This window comes from Panthera leo, chromosome B4 (genome assembly GCF_018350215.1).
Source record: "Panthera leo isolate Ple1 chromosome B4, P.leo_Ple1_pat1.1, whole genome shotgun sequence".
NCBI classification, from domain to species: Eukaryota; Metazoa; Chordata; class Mammalia; order Carnivora; family Felidae; genus Panthera; species Panthera leo.
In genome coordinates this window covers 34,053,911-34,079,962 of record NC_056685.1, presented here as the reverse complement: position 1 = coordinate 34,079,962, position 26,052 = coordinate 34,053,911, and the positions used below count along the sequence as shown (strand labels likewise).

The 26,052-nt window shown below is 36.8% G+C and overlaps 1 protein-coding gene and 2 pseudogenes across 11 annotated transcripts in view; 2 read left to right on the top strand and 1 right to left on the bottom strand.

Moving 5' to 3' along the window:
* BCL2L13 (BCL2 like 13) overlaps positions 1 to 26,052 on the top strand; it is a 96,075-nt gene that overhangs the window by 40,915 nt on the left and 29,108 nt on the right. For 6 of the 11 annotated variants that reach the window (XM_042945391.1, XM_042945394.1, XM_042945387.1 and 3 more), the window contains 3 exons: positions 2,982 to 3,138; positions 7,238 to 7,307; positions 15,724 to 15,867. In XM_042945391.1, the coding sequence (XP_042801325.1) occupies positions 2,982 to 3,138; positions 7,238 to 7,307; positions 15,724 to 15,867 (371 nt within the window). Of the gene's footprint in view, positions 1 to 2,981; positions 3,139 to 5,311; positions 5,335 to 7,237; positions 7,308 to 15,723; positions 15,868 to 16,171; positions 16,262 to 26,052 lie in introns of those variants that run through there. The other 5 variants (XM_042945399.1, XM_042945397.1, XM_042945395.1 and 2 more) reach the window with 5 other exon arrangements.
* Positions 21,075 to 21,881, bottom strand: LOC122224059 (annotated as a pseudogene).
* On the top strand, positions 24,215 to 25,808 carry LOC122224058 (annotated as a pseudogene).

Below are 26,052 nucleotides of genomic sequence, written 5' to 3'. Positions count from 1 at the left end.
TTATTTTTTTACTCTTAAAAAAATGTACAGTTCAGTGGGTTTTAATATATTCATAGAATTATATAATCATTACCACAATCAAAATAGAACATTTTTCACATCCCAAAAAGAAACACTGTACCTATTAATGGTCACTTCCCATTTCTGCTGTCACCAGTCCTTGCCCTCATCCCTGCCCATGGCAAGCACTGATTTGCTTTCTGTCTCTATATTTGTTTGCCTATTATGGATATACACATAAATGGAATCATATACTATGTAGTCTTTTGTGGCTGGCTTCTTTCACTTGGCATAGTGTTTTCAAGGCTTATCCATGTAGTAGCATGTAACAGTACTTCATTCCATTTTACAGTGTGTGAATATACCACATTTTGTTTATCCATTCATCAGTTGATGGACATTTAGGTTGTTTCTACTTTTATATATTATGTATAATGCTGCTGTGAGTATTCTTGGACAAGTTTTTATGTGGATGTATATTGTCCAGTAATTTTTAACAAGAAAAATTATTATAAATCATGTTTATAAATTGGTTCCCTGTTAGTTGAAAGATAAATTTATGAACTAGTTCTCTGTTAGAGAAAGAATATGAATAGAAATTCAAATATTCCAGAAACTTTTTTTTTTTAATTTTTAAAGTTTATTTATTTTGAGAGAGAAAGAGCACAAGCAGGGTAGGGGTGAAGAGAGGAGAAAGGAGAGAGAGGAGAGAGAGAATCCCAAGCAGGCCCAGTGCTGTCAGCACAGCCCGATACAGAGCTTGAATCCAGGAGCCACAAGACCAGGACCTAAGCCAAAAAGATAGACGCTTAACCGACTGAGCCACTCAGGCACCCCCAAATATTCCAGAAACTTAATTTTAGTCTTTTTATTTTCCTTTACCAACATTTTTGAATGGTTAAAGTTCCAAAACAATGTTAAGCCTTTGTCCACTTCTGGTAACAAGTGCTTATGCATGGTAAAATAGGCAGAAGGCAGAAAGGAAAAAAACAACAAAGTTACATGCATTCACTTACTGAAGCCCCATATTATCCTAGACCAATTATTAAAATGGATGCTCTCAAGTTTGCTCACACGCCAGAATTATTGGGAACTTTGCAGCCATTTACATCTTCCATGAAGGCAAGTACTTTATAAAGAAGTATGTAGTTTAGTAAAATTTGCCACCTTCTGGGTGCAAGCCTTAGATTAACGCAGTGAATACATTATGGAGGTTATTAGTAACTTTTGGGAATGGGTGCTAGCTGCTTGCTTTCCTGGGATTTTCTGCTCTGTATCCCATTTGTACCTTGGAGCAACAATAATTCTGCTTGTTCTTCCTCTAGTTATTAGAGTATGGTAGTATAACATGGAAACCGACAAGAAGCTAGTAGTTTGAGCTGAGGAGAGAGAAGCTGTGATTGCTTCTTTTATGTGCAACTCGTGTACTTGTATCACTTGCATAGTTTTAAAATTTATCCACATGCAGGAATATTGAGTTTGAAAGTTCATTTTAACAAGGAAATGAAGGCCGCCTGGTGGTTCAGCGGAGCCTGCTTAAGATTTTCTCTCTCTTTTTCTCTCTTCCTCTGCCCCTCTCTTGCTCGCGTGCACGTGCTGTCTCTTTCTCTCAAAAAAAAAAAAAAAAAAAAAAAAAAACCCAAAAAAAACCCAAAAGGGAATGAAAGTTCTAGAATTGTTGAATCACTGTATTGTATACCTGAAACTAGTATAACTCTGTATGTTAACTCTATTGGAATTAAAATAAAAAACTTTGAAAAAAAGGAATGAAGAACACCAGGTAGTGCAGTAGGTTAAGCTTTCGATTTCAGCTCAAGGCATGATCTCATGGTTCATGAGTTTGAGCCCCAGTTTGGGCTCTCTCCTGTCAGTGCAGAGCCTGCTTTGGATCCTCTGTCTCCCCCTCTCTCTCTGTACCTCCCTTGTGCTCTTGCTCTCTCTCAAAAATAAATAAACATTAAAAATAATAATAAAAAATAAAAAAAGGGATGAAAGTAATTGACTCATCCTGTAAGGTAGAGTAAGCTGATTAGAGTCTGATTTAAGAAGTGCCACATTTTGGGGCGCCAGGGTAGTTCAGTTGGCTGGCTGACTGACTTTTCAGCTCAGGTCATGATGTCATGGTTTGTGAGTTGGAGCCCCACATTGGCCTCTGGAGCCCCACATCAGGGGCTTGAGATTCTCTCTCTCCTCTCTTTGCCCACCACCCCCATCCCCATGTGCCCTCTCTCTCTCAAAATAAATAAACTTAAAAAAAAATAGGTGCCACATTTATAAAGGTAAAAACAAAATCTTAAAAACAACATATAAGGTGAGGGGCACCTGGGTGGCTCAGTTGGGTAAGCATCTGACTTCAGCTCAGGTCATGATCTCACAGCTTGTGAGTTTGAGCCCCACATCGGGGTCTATGCTCATAGCTCAGAGCCTGGAGCCTCCTTCGGTTTCTGTGTCTCCCTCTCTCTCTCTCTCTCTGCCCCTTCCCCACTCATGCTCTGTCTCCCTCTGTCTCTCAAAAATAAAGAAACATTAAAAAAAAACCATACAAAGTGGGATGATAGAGCTAGGAGTTGCCTTTCATTTATCATTCTTACTTGAAATTGGTATGTAGTAACATACTAAATTGGCTTGTGTATTTTAGCATGTCCGTTTAGTCTTTTTGTTCTCCTAAAACTAAGATTTTCCATAAAAATCTTTCCTTTAAAATTTTTTTTTAAATGTTTATTTATCTTGAGAGAGAGAACATGAGCGAGCGAGCAAGCAAGCAGAGAAGGGGGAGAGAGGGAGAGAGAAAATCCCAAGCAGGCTCCGTGCTGTCAGTGCAGAGCCTGACTCAGGGCTTGATGTCACGCACTGTGAGATCGTGACCTGAGCTGAGATCAAGAGTTGGATGTTTAACTGACTGAGCCACCCAGGTACCCGCCCTGTAGCACAACTTTTGATATTATGTATTAAAATTGATTTTTCTTTTACCCTGTCTTCAGCCTTTACCAGCACAGGCTTTGACCGTCATACTTCTCCCGTGTTCAGCCCTGCTAACCCAGAAAGCTCAGTGGAAGACTGCTTGGCTCATCTTGGAGAAAAAGTATCGCAGGAACTGAAAGAGCCTCTACAAAAGGCATTGCAGATGCTCCTCAGCCAGTGAGTTACTCTTGCTGAGGGGGAAGGTGGTTCTCTAAGTAGTCTCTGGATCTCTCAGGCAGCACTGGATTAGTTAAGGCTTTGTTTTAGATGAACAGTGTCCCTTCTACTTTTCTTCACTTTTTCTTTCTTTTGCTTTCCTAAAGCATCTCTGTGTTTTAAGTGACAACTTTTACATCAAAGTGGTAATTTAACTCTTCCAGCATGGAACAGTTGATTGATCATTTGTGTTTACTTGTTGACCTGTCAGGTTTCAACAAATGCTTTAACTGCTTTGTAAATATAAATATAAGCTATTTCACTTGTCCTGACCACTTTTTACTACCATTCTGTCTAGTGGCCAACATAAATGTAAGGGTTAGGGCTTTATGCATTGTAATATGGGGTTAGCATCATATCAGTATTTTAGGTATCCCAAATGTGGCTAAACTTTGGGCTTGTCCATGGAACTACTGCCACGTTTTTATAGTGGGAACTTCTCTACTATGGTTTTGATCATTAAAGCTAAAGGCAAGAAGCTCCTAGTGAAAGTATATTAAAATAGAACCAAGTCATTTATTGTAAATCTCAAAACTTCTTTTCCTCTAATTCTTGCTGAGAATCATTAAGGAATTGGTATGAATTAGAAAAAATTTGTTTTAGTGAAGAATGATATCTAAAACAGGATGAAGACTGGTTTCTTCACTAAAAGGGTCAAAATTCAGATGCTAAATTACTGCTATAAGGTAATTCCTTACTTTCACGTAGGCAAACTTTGTGTGTTACTGTTTATTAGAAGGAAGCACTTTGCATTTAAGGAAAATTCAGTTTGTTTCTGCATATTCTGGTGACATGAGCAAATGTAAAAATCCAAATTACGTGTAGGACACTGAAATGAAAATCATGTTTGGATTTTCTTAATTTTATATAAATGTGAAGAGAAGATTATGGGTGTCAGAAAATAGATAGGAAATTTGGATGGACAGCAGTAGCTTTTAGAGTGTTCTGTGGAGCCTTTAGGGGCCCTGAGAAGGTAAGGGATGGGGTGAGTGGGTGGAACTTGTTAGGCCTTCTCCTGCTTCTTAAACCAGAATAGCTATCTTTTCATGTATTTTATATATCAAGGGTTAATGTAAGATTTGAAGAAACCTACTGTTTTGCCAAAAACAAAAAAATTTTTAGAAGCTATTGGGACGTGGAGTAAAATAACTGAGTAGTAGAAGGGAAAACATTGCATTTCTAGCTTGGATATAAACTATTAGTGGGTTTAAGAAAACCATTTCTTTCTACGTCTAAATTTCCCCACCTATTAATTTCAACTTTACTGGGATATTATAAACACTCTGAAGAACAGTGTTATATAGGTAAAGTATTTTTTTTTTTTTGGCATCCTTTTCATAATCTAGAGGAAATACTGATATCTTCTCACTGCAAAGTAGATTATATTTTAAAATACACATTTAGGTGAATACTTGGTGATTTTTTTCGCCCAAACCCTGAATACTGAAATAATTATTTATTTGTTTGTTTTAAGATTTTATTTTTAAGTAATCTCTACACCCAATGTGGGGCTCTAACTCACAACCCTGAGATAAAGAGTTACACATTCCACTGATTGAGCCAGCCAGGCGCCCTTGACATAATTATTTTTTAAATTGGTACCTCTGGTACCAATCAGAGTCTGGCTTCTTTATGAATAAATTTTTTTCAGTAATTTACTCTTGAAAGTTGTTAAGCTCTGTTACTAATACCTTAAAAATAGCTAATTGATGATGGACTAGAAGTATTAAACAGGTTGGTGAGAATAATATTTAAGGTGGAAAATACCACCTACTCCAAACAGTTTTGTTCAAGTAGGAAGTTAATCCAGAATGCTTCGTAGAGTCAAGCACCAGCATTTTGAAAAGGTTTCCTCCTGCCCCTTTTTCTTCTTTGCTCTGTTCAAATAGCTCATTAGATAGGGCTGATTTTTCAGCTACTTGCTTTTCTATGTATTAAATTTCCTTTGAATATTTTAATCTGCTGGATCTTTTATGTGCATATATGTGTGTACATATAATGATTCAAATCATGTTTCATTCTGAAGGATGCTAAAATACTCTAGCCTGATAGACAAACTACCAATAAGGACTACTGTGACCCACAGCAGCCTCAAACAGCTCAGGAAAGGAAGTGAAGGGACTGATATACACGAGTAAAGCTTCAGGGAGAATATAGGTAGGTAGACTATATAGTATCAAGCTCAAGTTTTATAACTACCTGGTTTTTAGTGTAGGGCTTCTAAAAAATTCTAAGCTTACTTTAATGGTAATGTAGTATCAGGAAGGTAGTACATAACATCTTATTAAAGAGGTCACCCATGCATCTTACCTCCTTGCAGCATCACTGCAGAATTAATTTGATATTGACTTGTATAAAAGAATGATACCTGTGTCATCAGAACTATTTTCTGAAGTATGTAGACCAGCTCTGTACAATAGATACAATGCAAATCACATATATGTAATTTAAAGTTTTGTAGCAACCATATTAAAAATTGAGATTTTAATATATTTTATTTAACCCAATATATTCAAAATATTAGTTTTAACATGTACTCAATATAAAAATATTAATGAGCTATTTTACATTCTTTTTTCCTTACTAAGTCTTAGAAATCTAGTGTGCATATTGCATTTTCAATATATCACTAGCCACATTTCAAATTAAAAAATTTTTTTTTTTACATTTATTTATTTTTGAGAGACAGAGAGAGACAGAGCACAAGTGGGGGAGGGGCGGAGAGAGAGAGAGAGAGGGAGACACAGAACCCAAAGCAGGCTCCAGGCTCTGAGCTGTCAGCACAGAGCCCTATGTGGGACTCGAAACCACAAACCGTGAGATCATGACCTGAGCTGAAGTCGGACGTTTAACCGACTGAGCCACCCAGGTGCCCCAGTCACTAGCCACATTTCAAATGGTCATTAGCTGTATGTAGTGTCTAGACATTATTGTGTCATGTGTCACAATCCTAATTAAAATACGAATAGTGTGGCCTTTGGACCCAGAGCTAGCTGGGTGTGAATTCCTACGTTGCTGCTTGCTAGCTGTGTGGATTGGGGATAGTCTCTTTGCTTTTCTGAGCTTCAATTTCCTAATGTGTAAAATGATGATAGGTAATATAAAATACAAACATATAAAAATATAAAACTGAACAGTAGGCTACCAATAAGTGGTAGCTATCATCAATATTAAATATTCTTAGGCTGAAGAGATCACAGACCAGATTCAGAGTAGAAATGCCTTTGGAATGGATTTCAAAATCCTATAAAAGCAAGATTTACATATATGTTAATACTTTGCCCACAAAAGTTGGGGAGGTAAATTTTATTAAATCTAATATTCAAGCTATTGATGCTTTCATATGCTACTTGGTACCAAGTATTTTTGTTGTTGTTAATTTGTACATGAAACCAACCATGTCTTACACATAGTGCCTAAAACCCTCAATAAATTAGTGAGTGTTGTCATCCTTCAGTGATTTGAGATTTTGGTATGACTAGAACTTACATGGAAATGATCAGAAAGGCTTATCTCTGCCCTCCAGGATTTTATGTCATAAGACTCCAAGTTAAAAATAGAGCTCCATTTACTGCCCTAGTTTATTCCAACTCCTTATACCCTCAATTGGAGAAGTCTTTCAGTGACATGTGTCTTTAATTTTTAAGTGTTTTAAATTTTTTGCCTTTTAAAAAAGTTAAATTTGTGCTTTTAATTTTATTAATGAGATCATTTTGTTACTATTTGATCTTATTTTAATAACCCAAGTGTTTGTTTATCTGCAACATGGAAATCCCGTTGGATAAGTTTCAATTATTTTAAAAGTGTGATTGTTTATCTTGCTGTGTTGTTAACTGCTTTCCCAAGCTGGTAGCGTACCTCTCAGCCTATAGGGAGTGATTGAAGAGAAATGCATACCAAATGTTAAAAGCCACATCTCATACAAAACAATATGTGGAATATATTCTTGGGTACTTTAGCAAAAAGTTCAACAGCAGAATAGTGATTGTATATTTATTCATCTGGAAATTTAGAATTTTCCTTCTTTGTGACCCAGACTTTTAAAAAAAAATCTCTACAGGCCAGTGACATATCAGGCATATCGGGAATGTACACTGGAGACCACAGTTCATGCCAGCGGCTGGAATAAGGTATTAACCAAATTATCTTTTCTCTTACAAAATTTTAGTGTGTTGATAAAGTGCAGGAGAAATTGCTAACGTCATAGAAGTGAAAACTGTTAGAGCTCATTATTTAATGCATAAATCCAATTGTGTAAGTGGATGTTTTTGATTAAAGTGGTTTTTTGGTTAATGCTACAAGTTTTTGGTTGGCCCAAAAATATGTGTCCCATAGTGTGCCGCTCTTCCTATCTGTTCTCAATTTTTCATCATTTCTTCATTTTTCTATATTGGATATGACATTTATCTCCAGATGGTTATTTGTTACCCTGTGTGTATGTCTTGCAGTAGAAAAGAATAAGAGCTTCACATGGGAGACCACTTCTTCTGGTTTTCTCTTTCTCTCTTTCTGTCTCTCTCTTTTGTTTTTTTGTTTTTTTGTTTTTTTATTCCTCTGGTTCTCTTAAATGAGTAATACCATTTATGTTTACAAGGTATCTCATGTCACATCTCATTGGATCATTACAACCATCTTCTGCAGAGAGCAGAATGGACTTTATTACCTTTTGTTTTGTTATTTTTTTATTTAGTTAGATCAGGTGAGTAATCAGAGAAAAAAGTTAAATGAATTGTCCAGGACCCCTTGGTTAGGAAATATTGGAACCAGCACTAGAGCTGAGATCTCAGATCTTCTGATCCCAGCTTTAGTGTTTTTTCCACTGTACCATACTGCTTATCTATGATCTCAGAGTGTATTATCTATTTATCACCTTGAAAAGGCAGAAAGTCTCAGGGGATGCAATATAGGAAGGCTCAGCTCAGGAAGAAGTGTGGCCCTTAGTGATATTGTGCTAGGAATAAGAAAATTCAGTAGAATTACTTTTATAAATAGGCACGTCTACTCTGAATTTAAGTTTTTATTTCAGACAACAATTCCATATATCCATATATATTCCGTATATCATCACAACAGTTGCACTCCTTAATCTCCATCACCTATTTAAAAAAAATTTTTTTTAATGTTTATTTTTGAGAGAGAGAGAGAGAGAGAGAGAGACAGAACATGAGTGGGGGAGGGGGAGAGAGAGAGGGAGACACAGAACTCAAAGCAGGCTCCAGACTCCATGCACAGAGCCCAACGTGGGGCTCGAACTCATGAACCACGAGATCATGACCTGAGCTGAAGTTGGACACTTAACCAGCTGAGCCACCCAGGTGCCCCTCCCCATCACCTATTTAACCCATCCCCCCACCCCTGCCCCTCTACTCAGAATTGTTAATAGTATGAGTCCAATCATGTGACCTTACTACCTAATTGATGAGTATTATTTTTATTCACCTTATAATACAGGCTTTAGAAATATTATAGTGTAATAATTATCATCATAGTCTTTGTAACTGGACTTGTTTCAAATATCAGCTTTGCCACAGACTTAGATGCATATCTTTGGACAGTCCATTAAGCTCTCTAAATCTTAATTTTCTTGTTTTTTTTAAATTGTTATTTATTTAAGTAATCTCTATACCCAACATGGGGCTGAAACTTACAACCCTGAGATCAAGAGTTGCTTGCTCTTCCAACTGAGCCAGCCAGGTACCCCTCTAAATCTGAATTTTCATATACATAAAATGGACCTAATAATAACTTATAAATTTTACTAGATTTAAATGACATAATATAGTTAAATGCTTATTTAGCACATTGCCTGGCACCATAGTAAGCACTCAGTAAACAGTGACTATTAACATTACATTTAACACCTAAGAACTTGTTCTCAAATAGTCACTATTATGGATGGGGTTCTACTATGTTATTTAACTACAAATAACTTATTTAAGAAGTTTGTTTTATTTCCTTTCTTGGAATAAAAAAACCCTCTTATTTGGATGTTTGAAATAGATTTGTTTGTTATATAAATAAAAATGAGCTTAGTTATGATATATTTCTTAGTATATCAAATAACACATATTTAGTTACCTAATATTACTAGCCTTCTTCCCCTATTTTATGTTATCTTTCTGTCATTCTTGACTAGTAACTGTTAATCAATTCTTGTATGTTCTCCTCCCCTTGATCCTGTGGTTATCCTAAAAAAAAAATCTGAGTAAACCCCAGACTTCATTATTTTGTCTTCACCCATCTAATTTTTCCATTCTCTGCTTCATTTTAGTCTCTCATCTGGACCAAAGGCCATGGCTGTGGCTTGAATACCTCATGTAAATGAGGCATGCCAGTTAGAGCATTACTTGCTCTGCTGAATCCATTATTACTCTCCTATTAAGTCCTCTAGGGCTGAAAAGAATATGGCTGTCTGGTAGGTAAAGAAAGCTCAAATGAAACACCCATCAGAGAGAAGAGAGTAAAATGTCCACAGAGCATGCCACATTAGGGATAAACTGAATATCAGTTTATCGTACAGGGATTCTAAAAGCATCTTGGTAGAATACTCTTTATATCAAAAGAAGAGGAAAAATGTTGGTCACAAACCTGTATTAATAGTTTTTTTTTTTTTCATGTTTAACAGTCTTTAATTCAAATGTGAAAGTTCAATACAAGCCATTTATAGGACTTGAGACTTGTTCTTTTAAAAACAAGAATGGAGGAATGCAATAAAATGATCTTTCCACTTTTTCTTCAGAAACTTTCAAAGAAAGGATGGATCATAGGGCAATAAAGATCCATTTAGTCATACCCACTTTTTCCCCCTACCAAGTCTTTCACCCATTCCATAATTTTAATACACATTCCTGAAGGAAGATTTACTGTTAAGCTTGCTTACTTAATCATTTAAAAATACTTAACACCAGCTTGCTTCCTATAATGGCAAACAAATCAAATCGTGAAACTACTTCAATATGCATTTCTTCTTTTTAAACCAAGGGGGTACTTATTTGTAGAAAGCAATGCTTAGCCTACAGATACATTTCCCAGAAATGGCATATGCCATTCAAAGGCCTAGATACGCTCATGCTTTCAAACGGAATACCTAGCCTAATGTGCATACAAGCATGAATGGCAAAGTTGAAGATCAATATTATAACTATTTTTTCTATTTATTTGAAGCATAGTAAAGGAAAAATTGGTACACTTTGGAAATTCAGTGGTGTAATAGTATGATTCTTTAGGAAAAGAAAGTACATATATAAATGTAAGTATGTATGGGGCGCCTAGGTGGCTCAGTCATTTAAGCATCCGACCTTTGGTTTTGGCTCAGGCCATGATCTCACAGTTGGGTTCCTCAGCGCTGACAGTGCCAGGCCTGCTTGGGATTCTCGGTCTCCTCTCTCTGCCCCTCTCCGCCCCTCTCCGCCCCTCTCCGCCCCTCTCCGACTTGCGCTGTCTCTGTCTCTCTCAAAATAAATAAATAAACTTAAAAAAAATGTAGGTATGTGTATGCCTAGAAAAATAATTGAAATATGTGCCAAAATATTAAATAATATGTAGTAATTATCTCCAAATTATAGGTTCTTTTATTTCTCTCCACCACCCCTACATGGGTATTGTTTTTTCCCTATGTACTTATCTGCTTCTGAGGAAAAAAAAAAAACCATCAAAGAGAAAAAGCCTTGAAATGCTTAGCTTTACCTTTTCTTGGGGGTATAGACTCTGCCAGAAATACAGTTATGCTCAAGTGCGTGTGCCATTGGACTGCTAACTATAATTATGTTACTTGTAAAATTCCATAACTGGTTATGGCACATTCATAATCACTGTATTTTTTGACCTTGAATGTAAATGGCATCCAGAGATACACCACACTTTACATCTTATCTTATTGCCTTCTATTTTTCTCACTCTCCTTATATCCTTTTTGTTAAACTAAACATTGTAGGGGCACCTAGCTGGCTCAGTTGGTAGAGTGTGCGACTCTTGACCTCAAGGATATAGGTTTGGGCCCCACATTGGGTGTAGAGATTACTTAAAAACAAAATCTTTAGGGGCGCTTGGGTGACTCAGTCAGTTAAGCATCCAACTTCAGCTCAGGTCATGATCTCACAGTTCGTGAGTTTGAGCCCCACATTGGGCTCTGTGCTGACAGCTCAGAGCCCGGAGCCTGCTTCAGATTCTGTGTCTCCTCTCTCTCTGCCCGTCCCCTGCTTACACACGTGTTCTCTCAAAAAAGTTAAATAAATAAACCTTAAAAAAAAATCTTTAAAAAAAAAAATAATAAAATAGAATAAACATTGTAACTGTAAAAAGAGAACCAGCTATAGTGTTAGTACGTACTGTTCATAGTATAATAAACTTTAGAAAAATAATAGCAAAAATAAAAATAAATATATTTGCCTTGGTTAATTTTTAGTGGCATATTTAATCACTAATATTTAAAATCTTTATTATTAAAATTTCAAGCCTACACAAAATCACTCAGCTTCAATAAGTATCAACATATGGCTGGTCTCGTTTCATCTATTTCCCCCGTACTCTTCTCACTCTCCCTGCAGATTACTTTGAAGTAGACCCTAGATATCATTTTTTAAAAATATTTTTTAAAAGTTTTTATTTATTTATTTTGAGAGAGAAGGAGAGAGCATATGGGTGCATGAGCAGGGGTGGGGAAAAGAGAGAGGGAGAAAGAGAATCTCAAACAGGCTCTGTGCTGTCAGTGCAGAGCCTGGCACGGGGCTTGATTTCACATGAGCTCATGACCTGAGCCTAAATCAAGAGTCAGATGCTTAACTGACTGAGCCTCCTAGACGCCTCTCCTAAATATCATTTTTTCATAAATATGTTAATATGTATTTTAAGGATGATATATCCCTTTTTTTAACCAACTGATAATACCACTATTTTACCTCAAAATATGAACAATAATTCTGTCATCACATAATCTATTCACTATTCAAAATTTTCCACTTGTCTCATAAAGGTATTTTTCTAAGATGATTTGTTTGAATTGGGATCCAAACAAGGCCCATGCATTGCATTTGGTTGATAATTCTCTTGTCTTTACCTTAAAAAAAAAAATTAGTATATAATTCATACCATAAAATTTACCATTTTAAAGTATATAGTTCAGTGGTTTTTTTAGTACATTCACAGAGCTGTACAGTCATTTCTACCATCTGATTCTGGAACGTTTTTATCTTTCCATAAAGAAACCCAGTACTTAGTAGTAGTCACTCTCCATTTCCTGTTCCTCTCAGCCCCTGGCAACATTACTGTCTTTTTAAATTTGCCTATTCTGGATATTTCATATAAATGTGATCATGTAACACGTGACTTAAGTGTCTTTTAATATGTAGGCTTATCCTCCCTCTTGTGTTTTTCTTTACTTACAAGTTATTTCTCTTAAATTTCCTACTTTCTGGATTTTATTGACATCATTGAGATGTCACTTAACGTTCTTCTGTATCTATATTTCCTTTCCCTTGGTAGGTAGATCTAGAAGCCTAATCATATTTAGGTTTAATCTTTTTGGCAAGAATACTTCATTGGTCGTGTTCCCTATTTCCTGTTGCATTACACTGTGTGATACATAATGCCTGGTAGTCTCAAATTTTATTTTGAGATAGATAGGACAAACATTCAAACCTAATCAATTGATTAGATACAGATAAAATTTGTGGGATATGACATTTATTAGAATTGTTAAGTTATAGCATGGTTACTGAATAGTAGATTGATGGATCAAAATATGTATTTTATAATCACAAATATCTATTCTGCTGGAAGAGACCCTTGACGCTGTAAACTAGTATATTTTATTTCTGCACCAGGCAAGCTCATATATTCTTTAATAAAAAGATAATGTTGTTAGCAAAGTCTAACCTATTGGAGGAAGGTGCCATATAGTACATATGAGGAGACAGTAAATGGAGGTATTCCTTTTTGTTGGTCAAAATTGCTTTAGCATTTCTTTACCAAAGTTATTAGAGGAAAAAATAACTTCTATGTTTTTGGGGATTACTATCATTTAGCAAGGAAATGATTTACAGAGAGGAATTCAAAGACTAAGACTATTTGGTTGCTTTTGAGTCCTAGAGATATGAATAGTGGAGACCTTCTAGGGATGGATGCTTGGGGATCCAGGTTTTTTTTTAAACACTTTCTTTAGTACTGTGGGAGGGGGAACGCAAAAAAAACTATTGGGTATAAGGTGATAAGTATTGCCGATAGTACGTTGCCAAGTTGATGGAATTGGTTGTAGAAATAACTCATGAAGTTTTGTGTGTGATCACAAAAATTACAGGGCAAGTGAGTTTAACTATATTAAGACCATCTAAATTATACATAAAAGATAGTGGGCTTGGAAGTCCCCATATAGGTCCTTGAAGATAGTATGTCAAATAGGTAAAATAGAGCATGTATCACCAAGAGTGTTACAATTAGAATTTGTTAGTCCTGTAAAATAACATTTCTGCACTCTGGTTACTGAGTTGCAAGAAAGATATAATTGGGTTGGAGAAGATCTGGGAAGGAATAACTTAAATGATTAAAGCAATGGAAGAATGGCCATGTGAAGAACAGACTAAAAGATTAGTAAATTTCAGCCTAAAAAGTATAGTGAACGAGAGGTAATATGATTAAGGACTGAAATTAAGACAGTAGTGAAAGAGGATTACAGATTTATCTCTAGACGATTACATAGTAAAACTAGGGCATCTACTTTTTGATATATGAAAGATAAATTTGGAACAAATAAAAATAAGTATTATATAGCAAGTATAAAGTGTTTACAACTCATTTCCCTAAGACATAATAGAGCTTAAATATGAATAACTTTAAAATATTTCATATTTGTAGATTATTAGGGGAATTTAGAATGTTTTGAGGTACAGAACATTGCAGGCCTTTGAAGTTGATATGATCTAAGTCAGACTGATCAACAAGCTGTACCTTACTGCTTCTGCTAAGACAAAATACTGGATCTAGATGAACAATAGGTTTTTGGGTGTTTTTTTTTGTTTGTTTGTTTTTAATAGTATGACATGTTTTCTAATTGTGAAGAAAGCCTAATATATATATTCTTTATAGCCCTATTAGCCCTATACCCCTCCATTAGTGTTAAGAAGGAGTTTTTAAGTATATTTTGGACTGGAGTTCTTTTACAGTATTAAAAAAGGAAGATGTGTGTTTGTTGCATTCTTTCTTTCAGTCTTTGAAATAGATTCCCTCAGGACTACTTTTACTTGAAAGCCAAAGAATATTAGTAAGGCTATAAACTCATTGTCTTTTCTGTTTGTCCTCTTCTGCAGAAATATTTTGTTAATCCTCAGTTATTACTTTGGCAATTCAGTAATAAGGAACTGGAATTGGTTTCATTTCCTTTTGCATTCCTTTTCCAGGAATGTGGAGTCTTCTTGATGTTTTAGACTAAAGGGATTGCATGCAGATGGTTAATTGAAAATGGTTTGTTCTGGGCGCCTGGGTTGCTCAGTGGGTTGAGCGGCCGACTTCAGCTCAGGTCATGATCTCATAGTCCGTGGGTTCGAGCCCCGCGTCAGGCTCTGTGCTGACAGCTCAGAGCCTGGAGCCTGTTTCAGATTCTGTGTCTCCCTCTCTCTGACCCTCCCCTGTTCATGCTCTGTCTCTCTCTGTCTCAAAAATAAATAAACGTTAAAAAAAAATTAAAAAAAAAAAAAGAAAATGGTTTGTTCTTTTCAGTGTGCAGCTGTTTTTGGAAGGCAAGGGGCTCTAGCACGATTCTGTCATAAATTTGATGGTTTTTAAATATTGAGCAATAAGGTTATTTGGAATGATAATAATACCTCCTTAGATTTTTGATGACTTTTTATAAAATAGCTGATAATTTTGAAAGTTTTTATTTTCAAATAGATAATAAAAGAACATGGTACAAAATGCAATAAGTACAGAGAGATACGTACTGAAAACTATTTTCCTACCCTATCACCAGTTACTTCCTTCTTTTCTTAGGCTGCCACTATTACCAGTTTTTTATATATTTTTCCAGAGATACTATAGGATTATGCAAGCGTGTGTGTGTGTGTGTGTGTGTGTGTGTGTGTGTGTGTGTGCGCGTGCGCGCTTTAAACACAAATGTACCATTATTATACACACTCTCCTATAACTTTTCTCATGAAAATAAGTCTTGGTGATTGGGCAGTAAATAATCTAATTCTTTTTAACAACTATATAATATTTTACCAAAATTGATTTAACCAGTCCCTGTTGGGTTGTTTTCAGTCTTTTGCTATTATAAATAATACTTTCAGTGAATTTCCTATACATGTTTCACATAAACACACATTCACAGGAGCCCAGTTATTTTCATATAATGATAATTTCCACCACCCTATGGTATAAAAATCTACATGCAGTATTCACAGACATTCTAGTAGGGGGTCAATGTTTTATTCCTTTATTGTGATAAAAATGAGATTCTATAATGATGCATCCAAGTATCATTTTCTGGTAGTCAACATATAAAATGAATTATAAGAATTTCTGTTTGTTTTTTACTCTCTCATCTTTTCATTGAAGATTTTGGTGCCTCTGATATTGCTACAACAAATGCTTTTGGAGTTGACAAGACGTGGTCAAGAGCCTCTGAGTGCATTGCTGCAGTTTGGTGTGACGTACCTGGAGGACTATGCTGCAGAGTACATCATTCAACAAGGTGGCTGGGTATGAGCTGTTGTGTGTTTTCTTATCTTTAAAAAAAGGTTAAGCTACTCATGGTGCTTGTTTTTATCAACATAGGTTTAATATCAATATTATCATTTAATATTATTTAATATTGATTGCATGATGATAGCAAAGCAAGACTATTAATACAGTTTCGCTATTAAGATTTTACTTAGAGTAATGTGATAGTTGGTGTTTTTAAATAGTTCTTTTAAGTAGTTCTAATTATGAAACATTTTGTACTAACAAAAAACATATAAATAATTAAGAGGAATAATAAAGTGAACGCCTATGTATTTGCCAGCTCATTTGAAGAAAAGAACACAGCAAACATGTTTGGATCCTTTCATGTGCCCCTCCTAGATTCCAGCATGCTTCTACCTACTTCACAAGGGTAGCTTCTATTCTGAAATTTGTTTTTTTAATAGCTTAGCCATGTGTGTATGTATATATATATTGAGGATATGTATATATGAGGTATATATAATATATATAATATATTATAATATATAATATATATACTATATTATATATAGTATATATAATATATAATGAGGTATATATAATATATATAATGTATACATGTATGTATATGTATATATATGTATATTATATATACCACACATACCTAGACAATATATTACTTTGTACATTTTTAACTTTATGTGAATAATACCACATTAAATGTATTTTTCTAAACTTGCTTTTTTTTCGCACAGTGTTACATTCTTGAGACTGTCCTAGGTCATTGTTTCTGAATTATTTTTTTCTTTCTCAGTCCCCTATGGATCCTTTTTTAGACATTTGTATCCTAATCATCTCCCTCCTTTCCCATGAAATTTTAATACCATAGATGTAAGTGTATTTATGTACTGTTGCCCTCTGGAGGGCCACAAGCGATTGTAATACCTAAGATTCCCCCATCTTGCCAAACCAGTTTTAACCCTCGAAATCATCCACACTGAGAATATATGATCTAGGTTAATGTATTGGCTGGTGTTTGGTATTCCATTGTGTAAATATATCACACAATTTATTCATCTATTATCTTGTCAGTAGACATTTTCACCTTTTTGCTATTACAAATATTGCTGTTAAGAACATTGTTATACATATGTATATGAGTTTCTCTGAGTATATACTTGGGAGTAGAATTTCTGGGTCTAAGAGTATAGACATGTTCAGTTTACAAGATAATGCCGAAGTGTTTTCCAAAGTGGTTTTCCAACGTACACTCTGTCAGCAGTACATAAGAATTTTTTGTTGCTCTTCATCTTCTCTAATACTTAATATTGTCAGACTTCTTAATTTTTAAAATCATTTGTAATCTTTTAAAATAAGATTATTTTGTAATAAGTTTAGATTCACAAAAATGTATAAAGTGTTTCTGTATATCCTCCACCCAGTTTTTCCTAGTGTTAATATCTTACTCAGCTATGGTATCAAATTGACTTTTCCATATTGATTTCATATCCAGCAAATTTGTTGAACTGTATGATTATCCTCATTATTTATCTCCAGGTTTCTTTGGGTCGGTCTTCTGCTTTGAAAATCGTACTGTCTGTGAATGATGATAATTTTTTTCCTTGACAAGTCTCTTTTAAATTTATTTATTACACTTATTGCACTAATCAGAATCTCCAGTACAGTATTAATGAAATTGGTATTAGAACTCATCCTTGTCTTTTTCCTGATGTTAAAATGAGTGCTTTTAATTGTTTTACCATTTAGTTGTATCAGTCTAACATGAGTGAGGTTGGCTTGTAATTTTCTTGTATGTCTTCAGTTAAAAAAATTTTTTAATGTTTATTTTTGAGAGAGAATATGTGCATGCATGTGCATGTGAGTGGGGGAAGAGCAGAGAGAGAGGGAGACAGAGGATCTGAGGCAGGCTCTGCACTGCACTGATAACAGTGAGCCCAGTGTGGGGTTCAAACCCAGGAACCGTGAGATCATGACTGTTAGGGTCAGGCTTCCGGCAGGGTAAAGACAGGAGTCAGAGGCTAAGAAATTTTAGTAGTCAAAGGCTTTATTGGGAACTAAGGTCTCGGGCGAGGTTCCGTGACTCAGGTAGAGAGAGAGAGAGAGAGAGAGAGAGAGAGAGACTGACTCAGGGAGAGAGAGAGAGAGAGAGACTCAGGGAGAGAGAGAGAGAGACTCAGGGAGAGAGAGAGAGAGACTCATGGAGAGAGAGAGAGAGACTCAGGGAGAGAGAGAGAGAGAGAGACTCAGGGAGAGAGAGAGAGAGACTCAGGGAGAGAGAGAGAAAGAGAGAGAGAGAGAGAAAGAGAAAGAAAGAGAAAGAAAAGTCAGGGAAGTCGCGCCGGGTGTGTGGTAGGGTTTTTAAGCTGCAGCGGTTCGCAGTTTAGGTCCGCGTGGGCCTTTTTCGCGCCATGTCATGCTGTCGCTCGGTGATTGGTTGACCTCCAATTTGTTTTGGCGCGCAGCTTTGGGCTTTCCGTTGGGTTGCGCTGGCGAGACGGCTGTCCCTTCCACTGTGGTTCCAGGGACATCCTAACAATGACTTGAGCCAAAACCAAGAGTCGGATGCTCAACTGAGTCACATAGGCGCCCCTAAGGATATGCTAGCTTCGTAAAATATAGAATTGGGAAGGGAAGAGTGTTTCCTCTTTTTCTATCCTCTGAAATAGTATATATGAGGTTTAATTTATTGTGCCTTATCATGCCTGCAAAATCACCTGGTGTTTTCCTTGGGGCAAGTTTTCTGGTTTTTCCTGTCAACTTTTGATAATTTTTCTGGATATTATCCCTAGATTTTCAGATTTATTGGCATAGAGCTGTTCATAATACCCTTTTATTTATTTATTTATTTATTTATTTATTTATTTATTTATTTTTGGAGGAGAATACAGTGGATTTTTATTTCTTAATTGTCTTATACCACTTATTTTTAAAAAACATTTTAGGGTGCCTTGGTGGCTCAGTCAGTTCAGCATCTGACTCTTGAGTTCAGCTCAGGTCTCTTGATTTCAGCTTTTCATGATCTCGTGGTTTGTTGGATCAAGCCCTGGGTCTGGCTCTACACTGATAGCACAGAGCCTGCTTGGGATTTTCTCTTTCTCTGCTCCTCTCCTGTTTGCACTCTCTTTCTCTCCTTCAAAATAGATAAGTAAACATTAATTAATAAATAAATTAATAAACATTTTATGTTGGAGAATTTTGAACATGTATGAAAATAGATAAGATAGTATAATGACCCCCATCATTTAAGCCCTAACAGCCATTAACACATTGCCAGTTATGCTTTTTTCACACCCTAGTCATGTCTCTTCTTGATATTATTTTGGAGCAAAATCTAGGCATCATATACTTTTATCTATAAAAATTTCAGTATGTAGGGAGGTGGGGGGTTGGGTGAAATAGGTGAGGAGGATAAATTAAGAGTATACTTATCATGAGCACTGAGTAATATATAGAATTGAATCACTATATTGTGCACTTTAATCAGCACTGTATTTTAAGTATAGCGGAATTAAAAATTTTTTCAGTATGTATCTCTAAAAAATAAATATTTTATTTTTATTTTTTTTATTTTTATTTGTTTTAAGATTTTATTTTCTTTTTTCTTTTTTTTTAATGTTTATTTATTTTTGAGAGACAGGGAGAGACAGAGCGTGAGCAGGGGAGGGGCAGAGAGAGAGGGAGACACAGAATCCAAAGCAGGCTCCAAGCTCTGAGCTTTCAGCACAGAGCCCGACACGGGGCTTGAACTCACAGACTGTGAGATCATGACCTGAGCCGAAGTTGGACGCTCAGCTAAGTGAGCCACCCAGGCACCCCATTTAAGATTTTATTTTTAATTACACTACCATTATCACATCAAAAAAGTTAAAAATGATTTCTTCATCAAATATCCTGTTGGCATTCTAGTTTCTTTTTTTTTTTTTTAAGTTTATTTATGAGAGAGAGAGAGAGAGGGTGAGTACATGCAGGCAGGGGAGGGGCAGAGAGAGAGGGAGAGGGAATCCCAAGCAGGCTCTGTGCTAATAACAGGGGGCTCGATCCCACAAACCATGAGATCATGACCTGCCAAGATCAAGAGTCGAACGCTAAACCGACTGAGCCACCCGGGTGCCCCAGCGTACAGATTTCTAAATGTCTCAAAAATATCCTCTCTTTTGGATGGGAAGGCAATCTAGCTGCAACATCTGTCACCCTATTGATCACCAGGGCTGATTTGGCTGATCTAGCTGGCTAGGCCCATCTCCCCTTCCTCCCTCAATGCTCCATGTGCATTTCCTGAGGCTGCACACTGGGTTGAAGAGGATGATCTTCCCAGACACCGTTCTGTCAAGGGTGTAGGAATGGCCGCACTCCACTGCTAGAGCCTCCAAACAGGCTCTCAAGCTCCATTTGTAGGAGAACATATGGTAGTCAAGCTTCTAAGACTCCAGACACATCTGAATGAGGTGCTGCATGTGGCAGTCTGCCTTTCTTTAAAAAAAAAAAAAAAAAATCCTTTCTTTTTTAATCTTTACAATGTATGGAGTTGTATCTCCCTTTCCATTTTATTATATCTTAATTTCTTCTTAGTTTTTGGTTTAAAATATTTTTTTATTGCCCTGGATATTTGTGTGTATATGTCTTGTTTGTTTTTGTTTTGTTTTGTTTTTTAATTTTTTTTTAACGTTTATTTATTTTTGAGACAGAGAGGGACAGAGCATGAACGGGGGAGGGTCAGAGAGAGAGGGAGACACAGAATTTGAAACAGGCTCCGGGCTCTGAGCTGTCAGCACAGAGCCCAACGCGGGGCTTGAACTCACAGACTGTGAGATCATGACCTGAGTCGAAGTCGGACGCTCAACCGACTGAGCCACCCAGGCACCCCTGTTTTTGTTTTTTTTAAGTAAGCTCTAGGCTCAATGTGGGGCTGGAACCCACAACCCCAAAATTAAGAGTCACTACTGACTGAGCCAACCAGGTGCCCCTCTTTTCTTTTTTAATAACTGTAAATTCAAATTTAGAGAAGCTTGCCTTTGTCTTGAAAAACAAAACAAAACAAAACAACAAAGCATCTTATCATTTGCTAACCTGATTTCGTTTTAAGAAAGAGGTGGTAGTTACATTGCAGGAGTAAAATTTATACCATGAATGATGCAGGTCTTGGTCTGGTGGTAATAAAAGACAATAACATTGTTGCCAAAATTTTAATCTATTGGTGGCATTTGTGGGAAAAGAAGCCCTTGCTAGACAGCAGCCAACTGCTAGGAAATTCTAAAGTGTCATAGGCTAAAGAGGGAATGAGGTTAGTAAAATGCCTCAACAGAGTTTGAATAAAATACTGGATTTGAGAGTTACTGGAACTTGGATATGTAAAAATAGGGTGGTAGGTTGGGTCAGGCTTGTCATGGCCTCAAGTTCAAGTAAACTACTATGATAATACACTACTTCTAGCAGAGGTGTGCTCAGTTATTTTCAGTATAGATGCCTAGCTCCAAAGCCAAAACATGAGGAAGGAAGAGAGATGGAATGAAGAGTCTGCAGAGAAAATACCCCTCTTCCTGTTTTTTCTTTTCCTCATGCCTAAAAGATACAGAGAGTGCCTGAAGAGGAACTAACTCCCCAGGGGAATGGTTTCAGGCCTACAGGATCAGTCAGACATACAGTCTATACTTTCCTTCAAAGCATCAACTTCTTTCTTTTCTTTTATAACTTCTGACTGAGAGCTGTGGTCTCTGCTACTGTGCATTTCTACATCAAACAAAAAATCTACTCATCTTCTTATGGGGAAGGGCTGTCACAGTAATCACTTCCTCTTAAACTGCTCTGTCCTAATTCCTGTTGTGCATTCAAAAGAATCTCCTCCATGTCTCCATGGTAGATAGAGGATGAGGAAAGTACATGAGCCAGCCCCCCATTTTCCTCGTTGCCATTATCATTGCCATTGCTGCTGTTCATGGGTAGCTCCAGTCAGGAATCTTCCTCACTTATATGGTGTTTTACAACAAGGGAAAAAACAAAATACAGGGGATGTTATTCATTCCCTTCTCCATTTTCAGTTTTATTATGATGTAGTATATTGATGTATATTGTTGTATTGGTGTATATTGTTTGTTATTATAATTTATTACAGAGTATTTTATTCAACTGAAATGTGTGTGCTAAAGAAAAAGCAAAAATATGAATAACTAGTTGTTAATATTAAACAATTTATAAATGTGTTTTTAATCTCTAAATTTGAATGCCCAATCTATATTTCACATTGTTAGGTCTAAACACTCTGTTTTTTGTGTGTGTGTTTAAAACCAAGAGATTGATTTTTCAGCTAATTGATGAAAATGTATCCTCTGATACAAAGTATCAACATGAATCACCTTTAAGGTACTTTGTGTTAAATGTTACATTGACAGGCCTTAAAACCATAATGGTCATTCTTCTAGAGGTCATTGACAATTATGGTCATTGTCTACACGAAGTTGCATGTCAGTTATATAAAGTCTGTAGTATGATTTCCATGGGTGATGTGTTTGTCTTCAGCCACTTGAATACAACATCAGGGTAAAACAAATTACCTAGCTCTCCAAGTGGTTTTGAGCTCTCAAACTAGTTTTGAAAACCTACAGGGAAGGAGGAGGTGATGGCAGCTATAATATGTTAGATGAAGGCTTTGGGCTTATAAATTTGCAGAGGACAGTAATATTTTGTTCTCTGAGTTATAAAAAGAAATGCCTAGGATGAATGCCATTTGGAGTTCTACAGATAATTTTTTTTCCCTATGATTTATGTTTTGTGATTGTTTTTGCAGTATATTTGAGATGATTTTTCCATTGTACTGGTATTGAGAAGAACACTTTATTGAGGTATAGAAGTAATATGACTGGTTTGAATTTTTTTAAACAGACTGTAGAGCAGTTCTAGGTTCACAGAAATACTGAACAGAATTTACAGAGATTTCCAATATACTATCTGACTGTACACATGCATAGCCTTCCCCATTATCAACATCTCCCACCAGAGTCATACATTTGTTGCAACTGATGAACCTCCATGGAAACATCATTGTCACCCAGAGACCATAGTTTACGTTGCAGTTTACTTGGTGTATATTCCATAATTTGGACAAATTTATAATATGACATATATCTGGCGCACCTGGGTGGCTTAGTCATTTAAGCGTCTGACTTCGGCTCAGGTCATGATCCCACGGTTTGTGAATTTGAGCTCTGTGTTAAACTCTGTGCTTACAGCTTAAAAAAATAAATAAACATTTAAAAATTTTAAGTATAATGACATATCCACCCTTGTAGTATTATATACAGAGTAGTTTCACTGTTCTAAAAATCCTGTGTTCCGCTTGTTTGACCCTCCCTCCCATCTAACCTCTGGCAACCACTGATCTTTTTACTGTCTCCTTGATTTTGCTTTTCCAGAATGTCAGACAGTTGAGACCATGCAGTATGTAGCCTTTCAGACTGGCTTCTTTAACTTAGTAAGTGCATTTAAGTTTCCATGTGTTTTTTTTAATTTTTTTATTTTTGTTTTAGCCTTTATTTATTTTTGAGAGAGAGGGAGAGAGAGACAGAGTGCAAGTGGGGGAGGAACAGAAAGAGAAGGAGACACAGAATCCAAAGCAAGCTCCAGGCTCTGAGCTGTCAGCACAGAGCCAGATGCAGGGCTCAAACTCATGAACCAGGAGTTCATGACCTGAGCCGAAGTCAGACGCCTGACTGACTGAGCCACCCAGGTGCCCCTCCTCCATTTCTTATTATGGCTTGATAGCTCATCTCATTTTAGCATTGAATTTTTAGCACTCCTTTGGATGTTTATTTACGCATTCACCTACTGAGGGAGATCTCGGTTGCTTCCAAGTTTTAGCAATTATCAGTAAAGCTGCTACAAACATCTGTGTGCAGGTTTTTATGTGGGCATGAGTTTTAAACTTCTTCTTTTTTTTTTTTTTTTTGAGAGGGAAAATGAACATACGTGAACAGGGGAAGGGCAGAGGGAGAGAGAAAATCCTAAGGGCTTCACGCCCAGTGTGGGGTTGATGCAGGGCTCAGTCTCAACGAAACATGAGATCATGACCTAAGCCAAAACCAAGAATCTGATACTTTTTTAAAAAATGTTTATTTATTTTTGAGGGAGAGAGAGAGAGAGAGGGAGACAGAATCTGAACCAGGCTCCAGGCTCCAAGCTGTCAGCACATAGCCTAACACAGGGCTCCAACTCATAAACTGTGAGATCATGACCCTAGCTAAAGTTGGATGCTTAACTGACTGAGCCACCCAGGCGCCCCCATATCTCATTAGTTTAATTTGCATTTTCCTGATGACATATGATGTGAAGCATCTATTCATATGCTTATTTGCCATCTGTATATCTTTGGTGAGGTGTCTGTTAAGATGTTTGGCCCATTTTTAAACTCAGGTTAGCTTCTCTCACAGTGGGTTTGTTGCCAGAACGCAGGTGTCGTGAAAACCACCTCTAAACCTAAACCAAAATGGGAAAGGAAAAGACCCACATCAACATCATCATCATTGGACACGTAGATTTGGGCAAGGCTACCACTACTGGTCATCTGATCTATATATGTGACAGGACTGACAACTTTAGAAAAATTTAAGAAGGAGGCTGCTGAGATGGGAAAGGGCTCCTTCATGTATGCCTGGGTCTTGGATCAACTGAAAGCTGAAAATGAACATGGTATCACCATTGATACCTCCCTGTAGAAATTTGAGACCAGCAAGTCCTATGTGACCATTATTGATGCCCCAGGACACAAAGACTTTATCAAGAATATGATTATAAGCACATCTCAGGCTGACTCTGCTGTCCTGATCGTTGCTGCTGGTGTTGGCGAATTTGAAGCTGGTATCTCCAAGAATACTGTGAGCATGACCTAGCTTATACACTGGGTGTAAAATAACTTATTGTTGGTGTTAACAAAATGGGTTCCACTGAGACACCCTACAGCCAGGAGAGAGATGAGGAAATCATTAAGGAAGTCAGCACCTACATTAAGAAAATTGGCTATAGCCCCAACACAGTAGCATTTGTGCCAGTTTCTGGTTGGAATGGTGACAACATGCTGGAGCCAAGTGCTAACATGTCATGGTTCAAGGGATGGAAAGACACCCGTAAAGATGGCAATGACAGTGGAACCACACTGCTTGAAGCTCTGGATTGTATTCTGCCACCAACTCATCTAACTGACAAGCCCTTATGTCTGCCCCTCCAGGAGGTCTACAAAATTGGTGGTATTGGTACTGTCCCTATGGGCCAAGTGGAAACTGTTGTTCTTAAATCAGGCATGGTCGTCACTTTTGCTCCAGTCAGTGTTACAACTGAAGGAAAGTCTGTTGAAATGCACCATGTAGCTTTGAGTGGCTTTGAGTGAGGCTCTTTCTGGGAAAAATGTGGGCTTCAAAGTCAAGAACATATCTGTCAAAGATGTTCATTGTGACAGTGTCGCTGGTGATAGCAAAATGACGCACCAATGGAAGCAGCTGGCTTCACAGCTCAGGTGATTATCCTGAACCATCCAGGCCAGATCAGCGCTTGATATGCACCTGTGGTGGATGGTCACACAGCTCATATTGCCTGCAAGTCCACTGAGCTGAAGGAGAAGACTGATCGTTGTTCTGGAAAAAAGCTGGAAGATGGTCCCAAGTTCTTGAGATCTGGTGATGCTATCATCGTTGATATGGTTCCTGGCAAGCCTGTGTGTCTTGAGAGCTTCTCTGACTATCCTCCCCTGGGCCATTTTGCTATTCGTGATATGAGGTGGTTGCTGTGGGTGTCATCAAAGCAGTGAACAAGAAGGCGGCTGAAGCTGGGAAGTCACCAAGTCTTCCCAAAAAAGCTCAGAAGGCTAAATGAATATTATCTCTGCCACTCCAGTCTCAATCAGTGGTGGAAGAACGGTCTCAGAACTGTTTGTGTCAATTGGCCATTTAAGTTTAATAGTAAAAGAATGGTTAATGATAGCAAATGCATCATAAAACCTTCAGAAAGAAGGAAGAATGTTTTGTGGGCCATTTGTTTTGTATGTGTGTGTGGCAGTTTTAAGTTACTAGTTTTTAAAACCAGTACTTTTTAATGGAAACAACTTGACCAAAAATCTGTCGCAGAATTTTGAGACCCATTAAAACAAAAGTTTAATGAGAAAAAAAGAATCAGGTTGTTTCTTCTTCTTCTTTTTTTTTATGTTTATTTTTGAGAGAG